At 42.1% G+C, this 23,642-nt stretch overlaps 1 protein-coding gene across 2 annotated transcripts; it reads left to right on the forward strand.

Annotated features, from left to right (window-relative positions):
- Nucleotides 1–3,836: 3,836 nt before the first annotated feature.
- Nucleotides 3,837–21,014, forward strand: LOC121541759 (sodium-dependent phosphate transporter 1-B-like). Of its 2 annotated transcripts, XM_041851044.2 has the most exons (12): nt 3,837–4,136; nt 5,352–5,394; nt 5,533–6,241; nt 6,394–6,534; nt 7,619–7,704; nt 8,011–8,107; nt 15,749–15,868; nt 18,498–18,776; nt 18,945–19,488; nt 19,646–19,831; nt 20,017–20,101; nt 20,355–21,014. In XM_041851044.2, the coding sequence occupies exons 3-12, from the start codon at nt 5,881–5,883 to the stop codon at nt 20,508–20,510; spliced, it is 2,055 nt and encodes a 684-aa protein (XP_041706978.1). In that variant the 5' UTR covers nt 3,837–4,136; nt 5,352–5,394; nt 5,533–5,880; the 3' UTR covers nt 20,511–21,014. The 2 variants fall into 2 exon arrangements, with proteins under 2 accessions (XP_041706978.1, XP_041706977.1); XM_041851043.2 differs by lacking the exon at nt 5,352–5,394.
- The last annotated feature ends 2,628 nt before the right edge of the window (nt 21,015–23,642 follow it).

Consider the following 23,642-nt stretch of genomic DNA (forward strand, 5'->3'; position numbering starts at 1 on the left):
GTGGTGAGAGCATGTGGTGCGGAGACAGATTTTCACCACGCCACCTGGTAGGAGCGACCTGTCAGGTAGGACGCAATCCAAGAGTGAGCCGCGCCGGAGATGCCCAACTCGGAGAGGGTGGAGAGGAGGATCTGATGGTTCACAGTATCAAAGGCAGCAGATAGGTCTAGAAGGATGAGAGCAGAGGAGAGAGAGTTAGCTTTAGCAGTGCGGAGAGCCTCCGTGACACAGAGAAGAGCAGTCTCAGTTGAATGACCAGTCTTGAAACCTGACTGGTTTGGATCAAGAAGGTCATTCTGAGAGAGATAGCAGGAGAGTTGGCTATAGACGGCACGCGCAATAGTTTTGGAGAGAAAAGAAAGAAGGGAGACTGGTCTGTAGTTGTTGACATCGGAGGGATCGAGTGTAGGTTTTTTGAGGAGGGGTTCAACTCTCGCTTTCTTGAAGATGGAAGGGACATAGCCAGCGGACAAGGATGAGTTGATGAGCGAGACTTGGAGGGGAGTTGCAGTGATTTGTTTTTCAACAGGACAATGACCCAACACACCTCCAGACGGTGTAAGGGCTATTTGACCAAGAAGGAAAGTGATGGAGTGCTGCATCAGATGATCTGGCCTCCACAATCCCCCGATCTCAACCAAATTGAGATGGTTTGGGATGAGTCGGACCGCAGAGTGAAGGAAAAACAGTCAACTAGTGCTCAGCATATGTGGGAAGTCCTTCAAGACTGTTGGAAAAGCATTCCAGGTGAAGCTGGTTGAGAGAATTTGGTTACTACATGATTCCATATGTGTTATTTCATAGTTTTGATGTCTTCACTATTATTCTACAATGTAGAAAATAGTAAAAAAATAAAGAAAAACCGTTGAATGAGTAGGTGTTCTAAAACTTTTGACCGGTAGTGTATATAATGTTATTTGTTATAACCACAGACACGCAATATCTTTTTCATAGCCTTTATGGTGTTATATTCTGTCCATGTGCTTTTGAACATTCCTCCTCTAGTTCTGTGTAACTTGTGTGCTAAAATAGCTTTGGAGAATTAGCAATAGTACTGTTTGTCCATTTTGAGACACCGTAGCCAGTCTCAAACTTCCTCAAAATAGTCACAATTAGTCTAAGATAACTCAAGAAATCAGTCATTAATTTTGACATTTTTGTGGAGGAGATCTTAGTCGCACAATTTTACATTTAAGATGTTTGGTGCAGTATTTATCAATGAAAAAATGTGCATGAAAACGAGTCGTCTCTCGTTGAATAACAACAAAGACTTTATTGAAGAATCCCTATTGTTGACCAATCACCGACGAAGGGGTGTAAACTTCGGCTCCCGAATTTCGGTTGGCCTTGAGAAAAAAATTGTGTGTGCACGAACAGCCGACAAAACCCTTTCCGAAGTCCAAAACAACAAAAATGTCACCAAATGTTGTCATAATATATGCACGAACTCTTCCGAACTGTTTCGGCTGGGAAGCACGCGGACGCCTTTAGCCTCCTGCTTAAAGCCTTAGGCCTGTTCATTCTATAGCTCTACGCGGCCCCCTTGTAGCGCTTCCCAGTTACTGTTTCTTATGTAAATCATTGGTGCATCTATAATTGTCATATTGCCAATGTGCCTTACTATTCTTATAGCAGCGTTATTATGTTACGTCATTGTAATATTGTTTTATTGTTATATCCTGATATTGTATTGTAATTACTAATCATTCCTCTTTATTCTGTACTTTCAGAAACCACACATTTACAAACAGTGTTCAACATAATTTGCCATTAAACATCATAACTGGAAATGGAGTCGCTGACATCTTTCTTGCAAAAGATTGAGGTCAGCTTTTGTACGACTAGCAACATACAGTGAACGTACACTCCTTTACAGTATGACAGCAATCCAAGCATGGATTGCTGTCATACCTTGTCCATAGACTGCTTACAGGGTAAGGAAACCAGGCCTCCTGTAGCTCAGTTGATAGAGCATGGCGCTTGCAACGCCAGGGTTGTGGGTTCGATTTCCACGGGTGGCACTCACTAACTGTAAGTCGCTCTGGATAAGAGCGTCTGCTAAATGACTAAAATGTAAATGTAATCGTTGTTTTTTTTTGGGGGGGGTGAACTATCCCTTTAATTATAAATAATTATGCAAACTCCCACAACAATTGTTCAGATTTTCTAAATGTCAGACTGTTCTGATAAAATGTCACTAGGGTCAGACTGGGAAGGCTAGAGAACCATGTTTACACTGGAAAGCGGTAGGGGTGGCACAGATTTTTCTGGACATCCCTCTCTGGGAACACAGAGGGGAACAGTGGTGAAAAAAGTACCCAATTGTCATACTTGAGTAAAAGTAAAGATACCTTAATAGAAAATGACTCACGTAAAAGTGAGTCACCCAGGAAAATACTACTTGAGTAAAAGTCTAAAAATATTTGGTTTTAAATATACATATGTATCAAAAGTAAATGTAATTGCTCAAATATACTTAAGTATCAAAAGTAAAAGTCTAAATCATTTCAAATTCCTTATATGAAGCGAACCAGACGGCACCATTTTTTTAAACGGACAGCCAGGGGCACACTCCAACACTCAGACATAATTTACAAATGAAGCGTGTATTTAGTGTGTCCGCCAGATCGGAGGCAGTAGGGATGACCAGGGATGTTCTCTTGATAAGTGCGTGAATTTGACAACTTTCCTGTCCTGTTAAGCATTCAAAATGTAACTAGTACTTGATTTAGTACTTTTGGGTGTCAGGGAAAATGTATGGAGTAAAAAGTACACTATTTTCTTTAGGAATGTAGTGAAGTAAAAGTAAAAGTTAAATATAAATAGTAAAGTACAGATACCCCCCAAAAATACTTAAGTAGTACTTTAGTATTTTTACTTATGTACTTTACACCACTGGAGGGGAACATTTGGCAATGCACAATATTTGCAGCAGGTTTCGGTGAACTGCATTTATGCTCACATGCTTTAGCTAGTGCAGTGCCAATGTCTTCATTAAATACCATCAGAACCAGTGATGTAGTGGTAAACGCTACATTCACTGTGAATGAAGTAACGCTCCCTATATTTTCTATTCATTTTTCCGCGATTGTTGAGTAAACGCTTGCGCAAATTTGAAAAGTTGTATAAACAGTGTTTACATTCGTTTATCCACTACACCACTGATCAGAACATCCCCTCCCTTGTTTTGGGCCCACATAATAAAGGTTTAATAAAAATAAATAGATAATGGAAGGGGCATATTAACCTTGATGCAAAATGTGGGGCTTTTATCATCAAATTAATGGTCATTATGGACATTTCTGTTTAGCCACCACACTATATAATTCATGACAAATACTGTAAGATTTGAATAAATATTAGTCTGAGCTTAAATATAAGACGACGAATATGTGACTCCAATACAGATAAAAAATAAAAAAAAACATCATAATTCATTGAGAATTCATAACAACCTCTGTCTATCAATCTGCAGTCACCGGAAATAATGCATTGTTTACTCAAGAATAAAAAAATCTTCATGAAAATTCTTGGGATGTAGCTTTGAAAAAGATACTCCACTCACTGCATGCTGATAAAAGTGGTTTTGAAATTAGTTCCGCTATGCCTACCACATGCTACTGGAAAATGTGCTGCTTGCCTCTGTTTGTGAGTTTTTACAATCTATGACATTACATTTTATTGTGTGGGAATGTGCCATGAAGAGCCACACACAACCAAGTATATACATTTGTCATCAATGAATAATGAGGATACGGTGTAGCTCGATGATTGACAGGTATATCCAAGATGGGCATGACGAAGGGTGTATAACCAAAGCACCACCCTCTGATTCTCCATAAAGACAAGCACCGGCTCGTGACTCAATCAAAACTAGCTTTTACCGGAACTAACAAGAGCAGATGCGCCTGGTTTTTACTCTGAATTTATAGGAATATAACAGACTAAACGGCAAGAGTAGCTACGTTCATATAGTTATTTAGCTTTACATAGCTTTCTAAATTTGTTAAAGTTCAAACTAATCGTTTCCCGTGACTGTCTATTTCATGATCCCGCGCGCGCTACTGAGCAAATTGTGCGCGGGCTAGACATTAGCTAGTCTTCCTTTTCATCATTGACAACTTTTGCGACGTGTGGTAAGTTAAACTTGTCATTATTTTCAAATTCACAAATTATTCTATTTGTTACGTTTGTAAAACAGTGCGGTTTTAATTGGTAACTAACGTTTGCTCGTATTTCGTACTTTGACTCACTTATTTTTGTCAATAGGTACTAGCTAGTTCATGATATGACGTAAATGTAAATGTAAATAAACATCCGTATAACTAATGTTAACAAAATGTCTAACAAGTTAGCTAGCTACTATGGAAATATTTCCATCACATTGACAGTACGTTAGCTACATCGTGAGGATTATGAAATCAGATAGCAAGCGCTGACTAGCTAACGTTAGCTGTACTGTAACGTTACTAGCTTGACTAGCAAAGCTAATATCATTGAATAGAATAATTAATGAAGCGACGCTACCCATAGCCATTACGAAACGTGGCTTGTTAGTATAGCTAGCTAGCATGGCTTATATGGCGCGTATTGACTATTACATTTGTAAACTAGCGCATAGACAGCTGGCAATGTGGATAGCTTGCTAACTAGATAGAACATTCGCTAACGTTAGACATTGGTAATGTTGCTAGTGCGAGTCCAAAATTGAATGAATGACTCCTGGTATGCGTCGTATAAAGTTGGATTTCTCCGTAGCTGGCAAATTTTGGATGGCTGTTATAACCATGTTAAATGTATATCTATCGGACTTGTGTGTGTATATAGTTAGTTAGCTATTACATCGTCGTATATCAATGTGCTGCTATGTTACGTTGTCGTTGGTAATTTCTATTATGTGATCTCGCTAAAGTTAGCTTTGGTGAATGTCTTCCTACGCTACGAGTGCATCCCCCAAAATGGCTTCCTTTATTGGCTTATCTTGTCAGGCAAGCCAGTCTGTAGCTAACGGAAACCATTGTCATTGCACAGCGAGACATGATTATGGGAAGGAAGTTGGCTCAGTTTCGTAACGTAGCTAGGTAAAGTAGCTAATACAAAATGTAAAATACCGGCAGCTCTTAGCTTGCTAACTAGGTAGTTGTATTTATGCCTTTGACAGAGCAAGGGTTGGCGTTAAAAAAGTGAATTTTGTTTTCATACTGAAATTCTTATTGATTGCCCATAATTAAATGGCATGGCCACCCTTTAATTTCTATAAAGGGAAGAAGACATGGTCAGACTACTCTTTTGAGTAGATTTGCAATAGTGTTAACCATGCTTGTAGCTGAATTATGCTTTTTTCCCCCTAGTTGCCGTTGTGGGATTTGACTATCATAAATTGACCAGCAGCAGGTCTCTGACTCCTATTGTATATCCATGAATGGATGTGTTCTGAGGCACACTGATGTGCTAAAGTTGGAAGAAGGAATTTTGTTTGTTTTAGGTTGGAAGTGTTTACATAACTGACTTTCTCCAACTGTTGTTTTTCAGGATGTTCTGCCATTCACCTACAGTGACTGTTGAACAATGGGTGACCATTTAGTCTGCATGATAGCCCAGAGCCAAAGAAACCCTAACAAAGCTAGTAAAATTACAGGATAGCAATACGCCCACACTTTACCTCATTATAATTTTCAGTCAGGGACAACTCATAGGCTACTCTCAGTGAGTTTAGTTAACCCCCAAACCCCTACGGGTTAGGGTCTTGAAGAGAAGTTACTGTATACACACATCGATACCTCTTTCATTTTGCTGCTTGCAAATATCACATCTATTTTCATATACATTCCCTTATATATTGTGAAGCAAATAAATCTTTAGAGCAATCAATCACGCACAATGGTTTCGACAACTCTCGCAACCCTCACCCTGGCGGGCACCACACTAGGGATTATGGCCCAGGTCACTGGTGGACCACTGACAGACTACATGTGGCTCCTCATAGTGGGCTTTATCATCGCCTTCATCCTAGCCTTTTCTGTGGGGGCCAATGACGTGGCCAACTCGTTTGGTACTGCAGTGGGCTCTGGAGTGGTCACCTTGCGGCAGGCCTGCATCCTGGCCACTATCTTTGAGACCGTTGGCTCTGTGCTTCTGGGAGCCAAGGTCAGCGAGACCATCCGCAAGGGCATCATCGACGTGGGCATGTACAACGGCTCTGAACACGTGCTGATGGCTGGCTCTGTCAGCGCCATGTTTGGTGAGTGTTACATACCAAAAGGGTCTTATAATACATTTGTAAGAACATGGGTTTTATTCAATCTGGATTTCTTGTGTATGGTTTTACTCCGGTGTAATGTTTTGTCCCTCCCTGTTCAAGTTGACAATTTGGCATTTTATGCTAATTCTCAGGTTCTGCTGTATGGCAGTTGGTGGCCTCTTTTCTCAAGCTGCCCATCTCAGGTACCCACTGCATTGTGGGTGCTACCATTGGCTTCTCTCTGGTGGCCAGAGGTCAGCAGGGGGTCAGGTGGCTGGAACTCCTCCGGATTGGTGAGTCAACAGCTTCCATTATCCACAGCTTACTTTGACGTTATCGCCATTGTCTAAGTAAAATAAACAGCTACTATTACGACTTCAAGTCAGACATGTTTGTACAAGTAATGCAAGTGTCTGGTAGTGCTGAGGGATTAACTGAAATTTAGTTTTGTTTCAGTTAACTAATTGACAGATTCCATTTAGTTTGTTTTTTTGTGAGCCCAACGTGCCGTTTCTCTATAAAGAAATCAAATAATTCACGAGAGAAGTCAAGAACTATGTTGGACGCTGGGCTGAAGGGAGTTGTAGTTTTCACTAAGCAAATATTCAACCTAGTTCAGTGCAGAAATGTGGTAATTAACAACAATGACCATTGCACACCTGTTCTTTTCGGATCAGAGATGCCTGCTACGTTAGGTTGGATACACACAGACCGCACGAGAGAGGAATGTACACAATGACGAAAGGGGGATAGACAGTTTGTGAAAGTATGCCTTATATACTTTGAAGAACTAGTCAAATTAATTTGTCAGACCGCTCTGCAACATACTTAGGCAGGCTAGCTTAGCTAAATAGGATGACTAAAGTCCGTACCGTATGGGGGGCACAGAGATTACGTTGTCTTGCTGATTGGTACAGCCTGAGCAGAGATGAGATGATGACTTTAAGGAATGGAAAAAATGTATATATCAAATTTTACAGTGAAATGCGTGCTTACGAACCTTCCCAACAATGCAGAGTAAAAAATAAATAATATTAATAACTAACACGATAATTAAATACACAAGAATGGAGCTATATAAAGAGAGTACCAGTTTAAAAACTAAGTAATATACAGAACTGAAATATTGTGTTATTTCATAGCAATTTCTCTATTGATAATGGAATCTTTTAAAAGTTTTGGCAATTGAATGTTCACTATTTTTGGCTTTGGAATTCCCATAAAGAAATCTCAACAATTATTTTAGTTTCATAATGCATTTAATGAGTAAAAAAATTAAATACTGAACTGACTTCAAAAAGCACTAATCGCTCTGCGCTAGTGTCTGGTGTTCTTCCTGAGAGCACGGTGCAATGCTAATTGTTCTAATCTCCGCAGTTGCCTCCTGGTTCCTCTCCCCCCTTCTGTCTGGCATCATGTCAGGCGTCCTTTTCTACTTTGTACGTATGTTCATCTTGCACAAGGTAAGCTGAGTAAAATCCACTTATCTAAATCTAGATGTCCTTAAAAATTGTGTGAGGCTTCCTGTTGGAAATTGTTGTTGAAAATGTGCCAGACCATAAATGATGTCCCAAACAAGGTCATCAGAATAAAGCCATTCCTTGTTCTTTGAAAAGAAGTGTCGCTCTCCATGTCATTCTCCATGTAATCTCACGGGCCATCATGTCATATCAAATTTACGGACACACCCCCTATTCTGCCATCAAATGTAACCTGACAGTACAATAGAGAGCCTAGTGTTTCTGACTGTTCTGTTTGTCCCCTTGTAGAAAGACCCAGTGCCCAACGGTCTGAAGGCCCTGCCTGTCTTCTATGCTGTCACTATGATGATCAACCTGTTCTCCATCATCTTCACTGGAGCTCCAAGTGAGTATCGTTGGCCCACTCTGCCTTCACCATGCATGCCTGCCTGCAGCCACAGCCTAAAATAAACTGCTCCCTCAGCCAGCCAACGGGATCCCCACACTTTTTCCAAACTGAACAAGACTGTTTACTGTTCTCAGAGAAGGCCTGTTATTTTAACCTGTTGTGTTTTGGCACTTTTCTTGAGTGTGGTGTGGGTCATAACGGAATGAAATTGCAGAGAGGAGCACTGCACAACAGAGCTGGAAATGGGTTTTCTCTTTATTGTTTACGTCAATGTCTGTCCCTTTCCCACACGGAGGAGGAAAAATTGAAGTAAAGAGGGAGTTAGCTCTGCCAATGGCTGTCTTTTGCCTCTGTCAGTAGTGTCATGTAGAGCACAGCAAATATTTAGTCTGCTATATTCTTCACTTTTTAGTTTTGAAACTCTAATTAAATTAGCAACTTTTGCTCCTTTTTGTTCTCTTCTACCTACAGGACCGAACTGTTCAAGAAGTCAACTGGCCTGGGCCATTAAATGAAGTCTATAGGCTAGAGTATGCCCTGATATGCACTGTGTATAAATGTACACTCAGAGAGAGGAGTCTACATGCACTCAGTCACATACTGTACTGTTATGTCAGTCACACCTACATGTGAGTGTCCTGTACATGGGGACCTTTTATTCTGGGGTACCTCACATGAAGTTCCATACAGCGATTGCATTCCAGGAATCCTGCTGTTCAACGCATTCCCACACAACTGAGAAGAGATCAGGGAGTGATTTAATAGTAGAACCAGATATTACATACTGACATGTAGACCTACTGTATTCTCTCACACACACACACTGAGGAGGAAGTGTATCCTTACACGTACTGGCACACTTTTTAGACTCTGGCCACTGCCTGTAACTGGAGCCGGCTTATTACGAGGCTAATCCTGATCTTTAGCCACACTTGGTCAGTCACTTCCTCAAGTTATACATTCGGAAAGTATTCAGACCCCTTCCCTTTTTCCACATTTTGTTACGTTACAGCCTTATTCTAAAATTGATTAAATTGTTTTTTTTTCCGCTCATCAATCTACACACAATACCCCATAATGACAAAGCGAAAACAGGTTTTTAGAAATGTTTGCTAATTTATAAAAACAGATACCTTATTTACATACACTACCGTTAAAAAGTTTGGGGTCGCTTTCCTTGTTTTTGAAAGAAAAGCACACAAAAAATGTCCATTAAAATAACATCAAATTGATCAGAAATAGTAGACATTGTTAATGTTGTAAATGGCTATTGTAGTTGGAAACGGCTGATTTAAAAAAATAAAAATGGAATGTCTACATAGGCGTACAGAGGCCCATTATCAGCAACTATCAGTCCTGTGTTCCAGTGGCACGTTGTGTTTGCTAATCAAAGTTGATCATTTAAAAATACTAATTGATCATTAGAAAACCCTTTTGCAATTATGTTAGCACAGCTGAAAACTGTTGTGCTGATTTGAAGAAGCAATAAAACTGGCCTTCTTGAGACTAGTTGAGTATCTGAAGCATCAGCAATTTTGGGTTCGATTACAGGCTCAAAATGGCCAGAAACAAATAACTTTCTTCTGAAACTCGTCAGTCTATTCTTGTTCTGAGAAATGAAGGCTATTCCATGCGAGAAATTGCCAAGGAACTGAAGATCTCGTAAAACGCTGTGTACTACTCCCTTCACAGAACAGTGCAAACTGGCTCTAACCAGAGGAGTGGGAGGCCCCAGTGCACAACTGAGCAAGAGGACAAATACATTAGTGTCTAGTTTGAGAAACAGATGCCTCACAGGTCCTCAACTGGCAGCTTCATTAAATAGTACCCGCAAAACACAGTGAAGAGGCGACTCCGAGAGGCTGACCTTCTAGGCAGAGTTGCAAAGAAAAAGCCATATCTCAGACTGGCCAATAAAAATAAAAGATTAAGATGGGAAAAAGAACACAGGACAGAGGAAGATTGGAAAAAAGTGTTATGGACATCACAAAGAATAACATTTGTGAGATGCAGACCAAATGAAAAGATTGCTTGATGCCATCTGTCAAGCATGGTGGAGGCAATGTGATGGTCTGGGGGTGCATTGGTGGTGGTAAAGTGGGAGATTTGTTCAGGGTAAAAGAGAGCCTTCCTTCTTCAAGATATCACTCCATTTTGCAACGCCATGCCATACCCAGTGGATGGCGCTTGATTGGAGCCAATTTCCTCCTACAACAGGACAATGACCCAAAGCACAGCTCCAAACTATGCAATAACTATTTAGGGAAGAAGCAGTCAGCTGGTATTCTGTCTATAATGGAGTGGCCAGCACAGTCACCGGATCTCAACCCTATTGAGCTGTTCTGGGAGCAGCTTGACTGTATGGTACGTAAGAAGTGCCCTTCAAGCCAATCCAACTTGTGGGAGGTGCTTCAGGAAGTGAAATCTCTTCAGATTACCTCAACAAATTGACAACTAGAATGCCAAAGGTCTGCAAGGCTGTAATTGCTGCAAATGGAGGATTCTTTGACGAAAGCAAAGTTTGAAGGACACAATTATTATTTCAATTAAAAATCATTATTTCTAACCTTGTCAATGACTACATTTCCTATGCAGTTTGCTATATTTCCTATTCAAACTCATTTCATGTATGTTTTCATGGAAAACAAGGACATTTCTAAGTGACCCCAAACTTTTGAACAGTAGTGTAAGTATTCAGACCCTTTGCTCTGAGACTTGAAATTGAGGTCAGGTTAATCCTGTTTCTATTGCTTATCCTTGAGATGTTTCTACAACTTGATTGGAGTCCACCTGTGGTAAAATCAATTGATTGGACATGATTTGGAAAGGCACACACCTGTCTATATAAGGTCCCCCCACAGTTGACAGTGCATGTCAGAGCAAAAACCAAGCCATGAGGTCGAAGGAATTGTCCGTAGAGCTCCGAGACAGGGTTGTGTCGAGGCACAGATCTGAGGAAGGGTACCAGACAATGTCTGCAGCATTGAAGGTCCTCAAGAATACAGTGGCCTCCATCATTCTTAAATGGGAGAAGTTTGGAACCACCAAGACTCTTCCTAGAGCTGGCCGCCAAACTGAGCAATCGGGGGAGAAGGGCCTTGGTCAGGGAGGTGACCAAAAACCCAATGGTCACTCTGACAGAGCTCCAGAGTTCCTCTGTGGAGATGGGAGAACCTTCCAGAAGGACAACCATCTCTGCAGCACTCCACCAATTAGGACTTTATGGTAGAGTGGCCAGGTGGAAGGTGCTCCTCAGTAAAAGGCACATGACAGCCCGCTTGGAGTTTGCCAAAATGCACCTGAAGGACTCAGACCATGAGAAACAAGATTTTCTGGTCAGATGAAACCAAGATTGAACTCTTTGGCCTGAATGCCAAGTGTCACGTCTGTAGGAAACCTGGCACCATCCCTACGGTGAAGCGTGGTGGCAGCATCATGCTGTGGGGATGTTTTTCGGCGGCAGGGACTGGGAGACTAGTTAGGATCGAGGGAAAGATGAATGGATCAAAGTACAGAGAGCTCCTTGATGACAATCTGCTCCAGAGCGCTCAGGACCTCAGACTGGGGGCGAAGGTTCACCTTCCAACAGGACAACGACCCTAAGCACACAGCCAAGACAACGCAGGAGTGGCTTCGGGACAAGTCTCTGAATATCCTTGAGTGGCCCATCCAGAGCCCGGACTTGAACCCCATCGAACATCTCTGGAGAGACCTAAAAATAGCTGTGCAGCAACTCTCCCCATCCAACGTGACAGCTTGACAGGATCTGCAGAGAAGAATGGGAGAAACTCCCCAAATATAGGTGTGCCAAGCTTGTAGCGTCATACCCAAGAAGTCTCGAGGCTGTAATCGCTGCCAAAGGTGCTTCAACAAATTACTGATTAAAGGGTCTGAATACTTATGTAAATGTGATATTTCAGTTTTCTATTTTTATTTTAGCAAACATTTCTAAGCCTGTTTTTGCTTTGTCATTATGGGGTGTTGTGTGTAGATTGAGGAGAATAGAAACAAAACAATTTAATCAATTTTAGAATAAGGCTGTAACGTAACAAAATGTGGATAAAGTCAAGGGGTCTGAATATTTTCCGAATGCACTGTAAGTGGCTGAATTAAGAATTCAAAACGAGACATGAGTCCATGGTTAGTTTCTTCCTCCATTTTCCTTTTCTGGCACAGTTCATTCAGGTGCAATGTATCTAAGTGGGTTATACTATTTCAGAACACATTTCAGCTGTGTGCTCTCATGAGGAAGTATTTTGTCCTTGGAGGAACCACAGTAATCACAGGATAAGTAATGGATAGCACCAAAAATATTTCGTTTTTTTTCTGCATTTGGTCCCCGAGTTAAGTCGCTCTGGATAAGAGCGTCTGCTAAATGACTAAAATGTAAATGTAAATGTTGTAAAACGGTAGTGTAGTGGTGACTGATCTGCAAGTCTAATACAGCCCTTATTAAATTCAATGGGTGAAGAGGGGGGCGGAGTCAAGACCGAGAACTGTACATTTGGTCTCCTGTTTTAGAACTCCATGTTCCTCTGGTTTTACTTTAACATGGTGGTGTGAAAGCACAAAAACAATTTAACATGCCAGTCCTATACACAATAAAGCCAATCCTAGTGCCAGAGACCCCAGTTGGAACTAGTGAAAAATGAATGTAACTCGGGCCATAGGTCGAGTGGATCATTACCAGAAGAGACTTTAAAGTTCCACACCTTGTTAATCACCCTGACTCTTCATTTTAGCACATCTCTAGTTAGTCATTCTGAAGCTGTGTTTCCCAACTGGCAATTCGTCCCGCAGGCTTTTTATTATTTATATTTTTTCAAGTTTTATGTGCAAAAATAATTGTGTGTATATTACACACACACACACATTTGTACGTGTATATTGTTGTACATAAGACAGTAAAAACCCCAGCACATCAGCTATAAGTTACTTTAATTTTGGCAATCTGTTCCAAAGTATTCCCACGCGTAATAGCGATTTGTATGTGATCGTATACAAATCTAAGCAAGGTTTGAAATTGTTTTAGGAAAATTATCTGTTTTGGCTTCTTGCGGTCAATTTGTAGTCTACTAATTATACCACGGCTGAATCTAGTTGATGATCCCTGTAGAAGGGGCCATAGATTGAAAAGCTTTGCAGACAGAGGAAAGGGCTATGTCACCAATGTATAAGACCATGTCAACATTTTGACTACATTTGATTTGTGTAACCAACCAAGCAAATACATGTCCCCTCTAGTTACATAACCAGCCTGTCCTTCACTACCAACTGTGCACTTTCAAACAACATCCATAAAAAAGAAGAGGGATACAGTGGACACCCCCCTTGTCCCTGCATTTCAGGATGCGTTAGCTGGAATGCTAATTTTCTGCTTCGGTTCCCCTTTGAAAAACAAACGGCGGGTGGCTTGGTTGCTTAGGGGACACTAAACAATCAGGAAAATAGAAACACAGATGACAGTGTAGCAGCAAAGGGGTTTATTAAACTGCGCTGTGACTCAGAATACACATGGTATATGGCACTTCAAATTACTAATTATAAACTGGGTGGTTCGAGCCCTGAATGCTGATTGGCTGAAAGCCGTGCTATATCAGACCGTATACCAGGGGTATGACAACATAAATTTTTTACTCTTCTAATTACGTTGGTAACCAGTTTTATAATAGCAATAAGGCACCTCAGGGGTTTGTGGTATATGGCCAATATACCACGGCTAAGGGCTGATGTTACGCACAACGCAACACGGAGTGCCTGGATACAGCCCTTAGCCGTGGGCCTTATTGCTTAATTAGAACCTGATAGACCCTAATAGGTAAGCAACAGTAAGTTAGTGCCGCTGAAATAGTTTGAGTAGCCTCCTTTTATCTTCGTACAGTTAGGAAAAGCTGAGCGTTAAACTTTGAACAAAAGTAATTTAGTTAACTTTTTTTTTAGTCTGTCAACATTCTGTTTATACTACTAGTTGGTAGGAGGACAATGAAGAGGATAATTGGCCAAAGCCACCATCCCAAATATATAAGGAGTCATAAATGGTTATTTAACTGTACTGCCATGAGGGATGGGGCTGAACCGCTGTTGGAAAACAACAACAAACCATGTTATTGTGTAAAGTAGTCCACGGGATGCAGAGGTTACAAGGGAGGGGTTTGGAACGCAGCTGTGGTTAAATTCCACTTCCTGAGCCCTCTCTCATTCATCCCACTGTGTAGCTGTGGTGTATACACCCCTTTGTGTGGCTCTGTTTAAAACGACTGGGCCGTTGCTATTTTTTATTTTTATTGTCTCTGTAGAGATGTGATCCACTATAGGCCATCAACATGGAAATGTGCCTCGGCACATACTGAATAATACAGACCCCATTCTCTCCTCTTTCGGGGTCATTTATTTTTGCCCACTCTTAATTTGGCACCAGCCCCCCCCAAACAAATGTCTATCGGCCGCACCTGTTTTGGGCTGTCCCACAGCCACAGTCATTCGAGACTAGTCTAATGGAAGAAGCCTCAGCTGTTTTTGAAATAAAAAAATGTATACCGCCCCCTTCCCATTTCCTCTCCCTTCCTGGAGGGGGGTGAGTTTGTGTTGCGTAACTAAATACACATTGCTGATGTGCCACGGCCTGTAGTCTCCTGCCGCAGAATGTGAGTAGACTACCCAGGAGAGAGCATGGTGCACTCTGCCCTTTAACCAATACTGACTCACTGTTATCTCTGGGCCCTGGCCTTCATTTCCTTTGTTTGTTGTTCACATCCCAGTCTAGATTATTCATTTATTTTTATTATGCGTGATCATGGTCAACTTGAATTTTCGCGCAGCACTTGTTTTTTTACTCTGACCACGTTGCTGACTCTCCAACGTCGCTGGCTGCTGTTTTCCCAGGGGGATCTGTAATGGTCCGTCTCCCTGCCAACAGCATGCCCAAAACTGCGTTGACAACCCCACACAGACCCTCTGCAGTCTTGGCACCAGATGTCCTTTATGCTCCAGTGGACACTGTTAAAGTAAATGTGAAGGCCCCCTTGTTTAGTTCTTTTTTTATTCTCCCCAAGTCCTCTCATATAGCCATTTTAAGGCACTCACTGTCCATGTGCAGTTGGAGGCAGGGGTACATTTGGGTCACTGCGACATCCCTTGTTATTCACATGCTCTCCTCCATGCGGCATTGCGTAACTGCTCTATGGGCACGCACACATACCATATTTGACTGGGATATTTGCCACTTGCTGTGGCTCATCCTTGTAGCTATTGGTGGTGTATGTGTTTGAGGTAATACGAAATATGACTGTGCAATTAATGGAGAACTTGTAGCTTCCAATTGATCATTGTAGCATTTTACCCTCTTCATTTAAATGTATTTCTCTGTACTCAAAGTGTGTTTGTTTTATCCTATAGAAAATTATATTGTTTACTATGTTATGGTTGATATTGTATAATTTAGAAATATTTTGTAATGTAAATATAAGAACAGGCTTTTGTAATTCTACCACTTATAGGTGAGGGTCCAGATAGACAATTTAGTCACAATGCCAACTGTTTTCTACATCTTTAGAAAGGTAGCGCCTGCTGCCTTGTTTTTCAAAACCATCTATCCTCTCTCCATTTCCACCTCTGTATGTCACTCCTTGGTTACTCCAGTGCTTGGATTTGACAAGATCCCATGGTGGGGCACACTGCTCATCTCTTTGGCCTGTGGTGTGCTGACCGCCCTGTTGGTCTGGTTCATCGTCTGCCCACGCCTCAAGAAGAAGATTGAACGTAAGTCTCAATTTAGTTTTTCGTTCAGTTTTGGCACCCCTGTTACTAAATTGATAATTGATGTGCTTATTTGATAGAGAATTTCATTCCATGGTCTTACCTGGAAAATACGTTTTAAGTGTGGTTAGATTGATGCATTACATTAGGCACTGAACAAGTGTCAGGGATTAAAGGGACATTTTTACTTCATATTCATCATCTCCAGCATCACCCCAACATTAACATGTTTTGTAGTAAAAAAGATGGCAGAATATAAGTGTGATGTGATTTTTAACCAATTATGGGTCGGCATTGCCTACTAATTGTCTAATTGATTGATGTCATTGGAAACGCTTATCTTCCTCTATCCTTTTTATACAAAACATAGAAATGTGCCATTTTCAAGTATGTTAATTTCACGTATGTTATTTTACACATTAATTCTGTGTGGTGACAAGTTCTGAAGTCGGACTGTTTTATACTAATCAGCTTTGAATTGACAATGAGCTTAAAATGCAGGCTGATAATTGTGCTGGTCAAAAGTAGACCCATCTATTAATAGTCAAAGTCAATCGCATCACATGATGTTCTGAAATCCAGGATTTAAAAGTTAAAGACCCTTTCTTAAATAGCCTCCCTTTTATTTTAACTTCACTATAAAGGGCCAATGGTGCAGCTTGTGAAAGGTGAAACGCATGGGATGCTGAGGTCCATCTGGATGTCCGTGAATGAACTGTCTGGGACGGTCCTAGTCCAGAAGACAGAGGCAGCCTAATTGGATCATAGCGATCCACTAATGGGCCTTTACATCCTTGACTAGAATAGCCATGGGTAGAGTTAAGGCATTGACGCGAAGTTAGCAGTGCATCACTGTGCGTGTGACTCGACTGACGTGGCTGTAGTCAAATAAACAGCTAGCGCCTCTGGGAAAATGTAGATGATGCAATCGGGTCAACTGGCTAGGTAGCAGACCAAACTGATCAGACGACCACACGGTGGCCATATGTTTGCATTGAGTATCTAATTTGGTCTGAAACCACAAAGTCATGCAGGATACATTCATTTTCATACCTTATCTACATAGGCCTACATGTAAATGTTTTAGTCGATAGCACAATGTAAATATGCAAAAAAAAGTAAGTCATTATCTGATTTTATTGGTCATATACACATTTAGCAGACATTATTGCGCGAAATTAATCATTTTACCTGCGCTTATGAACACTGTCTCCCTCAATTTTAACGAGTTTACCCATGTAGTAATTAGGGCAGCTGCTTTTCTTTAGTTTTTCTGATCTGGTTATGCAATTCCTATGTGAACCTTAAATGCTGAGGTGTATAAGAACCATATGTGCCGTCTAGGGATGTAACGATCCACAGATGCGTATTGGTCCCCGATTCAAACCTTTAAGAAACGACTGCATCAGTCCGTGGAACCCAAACCCATCCAAATGTAGCATGCATCAGTCAGAAAATCGCAGATTCACATTTTTGTATTACTTTTGTTCTATCATCCGAAAATACCTAATATTTTGTGACAACTGATGCATCCTCTCCTTCAGTGACGAGCTAAGCATGTAACTGTTGACAGTCATTGATCTACAAGTCATTTTGCTTGCCGAACAACCCTAGGGAATATCAGTAGCCTAGTCAAACCGCGCACTGTGCCCAGGTTTGCGCGATGACCAATGCGAGGTAGGCAGCCTGTTCCTGATCTTCCACATCTGCATGGCACCTTGAGCATTCAAATGCTAAAATGGCTTGCGTGATATTGGGCTTTATTAGTTGTGGCAATTTGTAATTTACTAGGTTATTGTTATCTATGCGCTGAATTGTGTTTTACTGGAATAAAAGTAAGCTACCGGAGACACAACTCTCATCTGGCTATATCTGCTGAACAGGGCTTGCAATAGATCTTATTTAGATTGTTCAGGTTCACCATCGGGGGTGTATTAACTGTATTAATTGGTTATGTCATAGAAACAATAAATATTGATACATTACTAGCTAAAACACTTAATTGGCAAAAATTACAAGTTAATTAGTGGGTGACGGTGATTTCAGTGGGAGGACAACAAACAGGCTACATTGCCCCCCCTCCTCCCCCTAATCTGACAGTGGTAGATGCCTAGTCTCCCTTATGGATCAGATCAGGTTCATACATAGTATACACCCCTCAAACTCAACTCTGGACCTCGAAGCCAGTTCCACTGCTTGTTTTCATTGTTCCCCTCTAATCAAGGACTGATTTTAGACCTGGCACACCAGGTGGGTGCAATTAATTATCAGGTAGAACAGAGAACCAGCAGGCTCTGGACCTTGTAGGGTAAGCGTTGAATACCCCTGGTATACACCATAGACCTACATCACACACAAAAGTCAGCTCCGACAGATCCAGCTCAGAGGCCCAGCTCATGAGGTCCATCAGCAGCAGATTTAAATTTAGAGTGGAAAATTCATGTTTATGCAACAAATGTTATCGCATCGATTAGTTCTCGAATCACAACGACTCGTTTCAAATTAAAACGTACCCTTCCTGTATCGGAGCTTCTTGAAAGGGAAAGATGCACATCCCTAGTGCCATCTCACTGTACCGTATTCGTGTTTGGACTCGGCTCAGGCAGTCTAATTCCACCCTCTTCCCCTCCAGGAAAAATCAAGTCTTCAAGCCCCTCTGAGAGCCCCCTGATGGATAAGAGGGAACTGAGGGAGGAGCCTGTGCCCTCTACCATCCTGAAGCCTGTCCCTGAGGAGCCCCCTTCACCCCCTTCCCCTGCTGACCCAGACACCCCCTCCCCTGCCTTCCCCGCTGACCCAGACACTCCCTCCCAGGTTCCCCAAGAGGAGCGCAGGGTAACTTTTGACATTGGTGATTCTGAAGATGGCGACAACAAGGAAGGCAAGGAGTCTGAGAATGGCAACGCCAATGGTAAGTGTGAGTCATGGGGAGGTTATGGCTGCCTTGGTAAAGTGGTTGGGAAAAGTGAGAAAATGGGCTAAAAATATTTGGTAAATAAGTCGTTCATTCTCCTCCATGAGTAACTGACTACAGAGCTTGCTTGCGCTGTTCCTGACTTTTAAATATATTTGTATTCAGTCCAAAAAGTGCAGTTCAGCAATGATGTGCAATTCAGCAACGGCCCAGCCCACGTCCCCAGCAACGGTTACAGCCAGTATCATACGGTGCACAAGGACTCTGGCCTCTACAAGGACCTGCTGCACAAGCTCCACCTTGCCAAGGTAGGCGACTGCATGGGCGAGGCAGGCGACAGACCGATCCGCCGCAACAACAGCTACACCTCTTACACCATGGCCATCATCGGCATGCACGGGGACTTCCGGCCCAAAGAGGGCGAGTTCCACGCCAGCGAGGACAAGGGTACAGAGGAGAAGAAGAAGCGTGTGCGCATGGACAGCTACACCAGCTACTGCAACGCTGTGGCTGAGCACGGGGCTCCCGAGGGCCTGGGGGAGGCAGAGGTGACTCTGGAGATGGGAGAGGAGGACGCTGGCAGCAGCCGCAGCTCTCTGGAGGAGGATGGGCAGGACTGTGACCGCCCCGAGGTCTCTGAGCTCTTCAGGTTTCTCCAGATCCTCACCGCCTGCTTTGGCTCCTTCGCCCATGGAGGCAACGACGTCAGGTAGGGAGATGTTCCATCTTGGGTGAATAGTCATTTTACTGTCTTTTAAACAAATATTTATTGACAAGCAATAGGGTTGCTGCCTCTGTATGTTCATGTAGAGGGACCTTTTGTACCTGATTAGTATGTTAGTAACCTAGCCTCTTTTCTCCTGCAGCAATGCCATTGGTCCCTTGGTAGCTCTGTGGCTGGTTTACAATAGTGGTTCGGTGAACTCCAGTGCCCCCACACCCATCTGGCTGCTGTTGTACGGAGGAGTTGGCATCTGCCTCGGGCTCTGGGTGTGGGGTCGCAGGGTTATCCAGACCATGGGCAAGGACCTCACCCCCATCACGCCCTCCAGGTATGTACCAGACATCACAGAACTGACCAAATCAAACATTCAAATGGCACCCTTACAATATAACATTCCCCACAGACATGAGACTTCACAAAAACACCCCCAGGCTTCACACTGTCCATGAAATTGGACACATACACAGGCAGAACCAACCGGTGACTCAGGCCTGGTTTTCTTTCCCTTCGCAGTGGTTTCAGCATTGAACTTGCCTCAGCCCTGACCGTTGTGGTTGCCTCCAACATTGGCTTGCCTGTCTCCACCACCCACTGCAAGGTAAGCTGTTCAGACTCAGACACTGTGGTCTGATGCTGAGACATGAAGGGGAGTATGCCTTAGTAATGTGGAAGGCAGGGAGCAGTAAACAGGATGTCTGAATTTGGCGGTCAAAACTGCTTCTAATTTCCAATATAAAAAACTGAATCCAGTCTGCTACTGTCAGGGGGAGTGTTGGCCATTTCTTCTTAATGGTTCATGGATTCTAAGTAGTTAACAAAGGTCGGTGTGTTAATCATGTGTGTGTTGCCAGGTGGGCTCTGTGGTAGCGGTTGGCTGGCTGCGCTCCAGGAAGGGTGTGGACTGGCGTCTGTTCCGCAACATCTTTCTGGCCTGGTTTGTGACTGTGCCCATCTCTGGCCTGATCAGCGCTGCCATCATGGCCCTCTTCACCTATGTCATCCTGTGAGCCCAGGGCTGCCTGCACCCCACAACAGGGGAGGAGAGAACACACGCCCACTCGCACCAGGGGAGAGAGAGCGTAAAGAGAAGGTGTTGGAAGGCGGATATAGCCCGCTAACCCCTTGCCAACACACCCGAAGGAAAGAAATACATTTTTAAAAAATGTGTTAAAGGAAAAAAAGGACGTTGTGATATGGGCATGTGGTTCTTGGCTGCATCATTTCCAACCTTAAGTGATGGTTGTGTTCGTTTATGCTCCAGATCACTTCCAATGGGAACATTTTGTTTTCTTTGTCATTGTTTTTTTTTCTGACTTGGCAGAAATTATTTTTCAATGCTCATGATCTTGTAAAAATAGCTAATCAAATCATCAACTAAATGTTTTTTTTTATTATACTCCACTACTTTTTTTTAACCGTGTAATTATGTACATATGCCATATTCCTGTTTATAATCTTATTTTACAAGTTTGGATGACAAAACAACAATTACAATGCAGTATTAGCCTTTAGTGAAGGATCTATTTCTCCTGTCATACAGTGGGGGAAAAAAGTATTTAGTCAGCCACCAATTGTGCAAGTTCTCCCACTTAAAAAGATGAGAGAGGCCTGTAATTTTCATCATAGGTACACGTCAACTATGACAGACAAATTGAGAGAGAAAAATCCAAAAACACATTGTAGGATTTTTTATGAATTTATTTGCAAATTATGGTGGAAAATAAGTATTTGGTCACCTACAAACAAGCAAGATTTCTGGCTCTCACAGACCTGTAACTTCTTCTTTAAGAGGCTCCTCTGTCCTCCACTCGTTACCTGTATTAATGGCACCTGTTTGAACTTGTTATCAGTATAAAAGACACCTGTCCACAACCTCAAACAGTCACACTCCAAACTCCACTATGGCCAAGACCAAAGAGCTGTCAAAGGACACCAGAAACAAAAGTGTAGACCTGCACCAGGCTGGGAAGACTGAATCTGCAATAGGTAAGCAGCTTGGTTTGAAGAAATCAACTGTGGGAGCAATTATTAGGAAATGGAAGACATACAAGACCACTGATAATCTCCCTCGATCTGGGGCTCCACGCAAGATCTCACCCCGTGGGGTCAAAATGATCACAAGAACGGTGAGCAAAAATCCCAGAACCACACGGGGGGACCTAGTGAATGACCTGCAGAGAGCTGGGACCAAAGTAACAAAGCCTACCATCAGTAACACACTACGCCGCCAGGGACTCAAATCCTGCAGTGCCAGACGTGTACCCATGCTTAAGCCAGTACATGTCCAGGCCCGTCTGAAGTTTGCTAGAGTGCATTTGGATGATCCAGAAGAGGATTGGGAGAATGTCATATGGTCAGATGAAAACAAAATAGAACTTTTTGGTAAAAACTCAACTTGTTGTGTTTGGAGGACAAAGAATGCTGAGTTGCATCCAAAGAACACCATACCTACTGTGAAGCATGGGGGTGGAAACATGATGCTTTGGGGCTGTTTTTCTGCAAAGGGACCAGGACGACTGATCCATGTAAAGGAAAGAATGAATGGGGCCATGTATCGTGAGATTTTGAGTGAAAACCTCCTTCCATCAGCAAGGGCATTGAAGATGAAACGTGGCTGGGTCTTTCAGCATGACAATGATCCCAAACACACCGCCCGGGCAACGAAGGAATGGCTTCGTAAGAAGCATTTCAAGGTCCTGCATGGAGTAATGGGCCAAAATACCAGCCACAGTGTGTGAAAACCTTGTGAAGACTTACAGAAAACGTTTGACCTGTGTCATTGCCAACAAAGGGTATAAAACAAAGTATTGAGAAACTTTTGTTATTGACCAAATACTTATTTTCCACCATAATTTGAAAATAAATTCATTAAAAATCCTACAATGAGATTTTCTGGAGGAAAAAAATTCTCATTTTGTCTGTCATAGTTGACGTGTACCTATGATGAAAATTACAGGCCTCTCTCATCTTTTTAAGTGGGAGAACTTGCACAATTGGTGGCTGACTAAATACTTTTTTCCCCCACTGTACATAACACCTGCTCAAAATAACTTAGAATAAACAGTATTGTTTTTAGGTTGAAAGCAAGGTTATTGGTGTTCTCTACCTTTTTAAATGCCATTGTCAAGAGAATGTGTTTGCGTGTCTTTTTGTCACTAAACAATTTTAAGAATCGTGTGTGTACTTGGATCTGGTCGCCTTGTTTTTCCTTATGTGCAGGGGAGCTTCAGTTTTCCCCTTGCCATTTGCTGATCGAACTGAGTTTGACTGTTGTTACTCAGCCATTCAACAGAGCCCTTGGTCTGTAGAGAAGTACAGGAAATGTGCAAGGCCTTCTGAGCTAATTCTCTCAGCTTCACCTCTGCTTTCTCAACTTGTTACAATGATCCCTCAGGTTTTTTCTGTACTTTCTCTATTTGATTGGTTCTTTTGAAAGTTATTCTAAAGAAATTAAATTTTTATGCTGTGTCAGACTACCTAATTTAACTGAAACCTGCTCAACATGAAACCAGGCTGAGTAGAGGCCTCATTTGACAGGCAAATATATCCCTTTCTCATTGTCAACAACACAACACCTGGCTGTGGATTAGATCCCTCTGTCTATCCAGTTACCATAATGCTTTTGTTTTGAGCACAGATGGTGTTACTAGGTGACCTGACCTCTCACCTTACAAAGTTGAGCTCCCGCCACCCTGGCTTTTGGGGCATCATTATTTAATTGGGAAATTGGCTAAAATGTCTTCAAGACATGTTTTAAATGTCTGAAACAGTACAATCTTTTTTTCATCAGTGGTGGGTTGATAAATACAATTGTTTTAATGGGATCATTGTAAAAAGTTGAATTTCTCAACCATTTCCCAATTGTTTTGCCGCAAGTAAAAGATGAAACTATCTAGTACCGTACATCTGTATCTATTCTGGGTCTGCTTTAGCATTATTGATGGTGATAGCAGACCTTTTACCTGAAAACACAAGGTAAATCTGAACAAATGTACTGAAAGTTGGTAAATGCGGAGAGACACTCAAATGAGGCCCTTAGATTTCCTGTTACACTTGATTGCGTCAAACTAGACTGTAATGCGTTAGTTCTGCTCAAGCCTTCTGTTGTCTGTTTTGCAATTTAGCTGCAGAATTGTAAC

This window comes from Coregonus clupeaformis, chromosome 27 (genome assembly GCF_020615455.1).
Source record: "Coregonus clupeaformis isolate EN_2021a chromosome 27, ASM2061545v1, whole genome shotgun sequence".
Classification (NCBI taxonomy): domain Eukaryota; kingdom Metazoa; phylum Chordata; class Actinopteri; order Salmoniformes; family Salmonidae; genus Coregonus; species Coregonus clupeaformis.

Bases quoted from the DNA above. Each gene is read 5' to 3' on its own strand.
- LOC121541759 (XM_041851044.2), top strand. From the start codon at position 5,881: ATGGTTTCGACAACTCTCGCAACCCTCACCCTGGCGGGCACCACACTA. The intron at 19,832-20,016 runs GTATGTACCAGA...TTCCCTTCGCAG, and splicing joins ACCCCCATCACGCCCTCCAG to TGGTTTCAGCATTGAACTTG. The intron at 20,102-20,354 runs GTAAGCTGTTCA...GTGTGTTGCCAG, and splicing joins TCTCCACCACCCACTGCAAG to GTGGGCTCTGTGGTAGCGGT.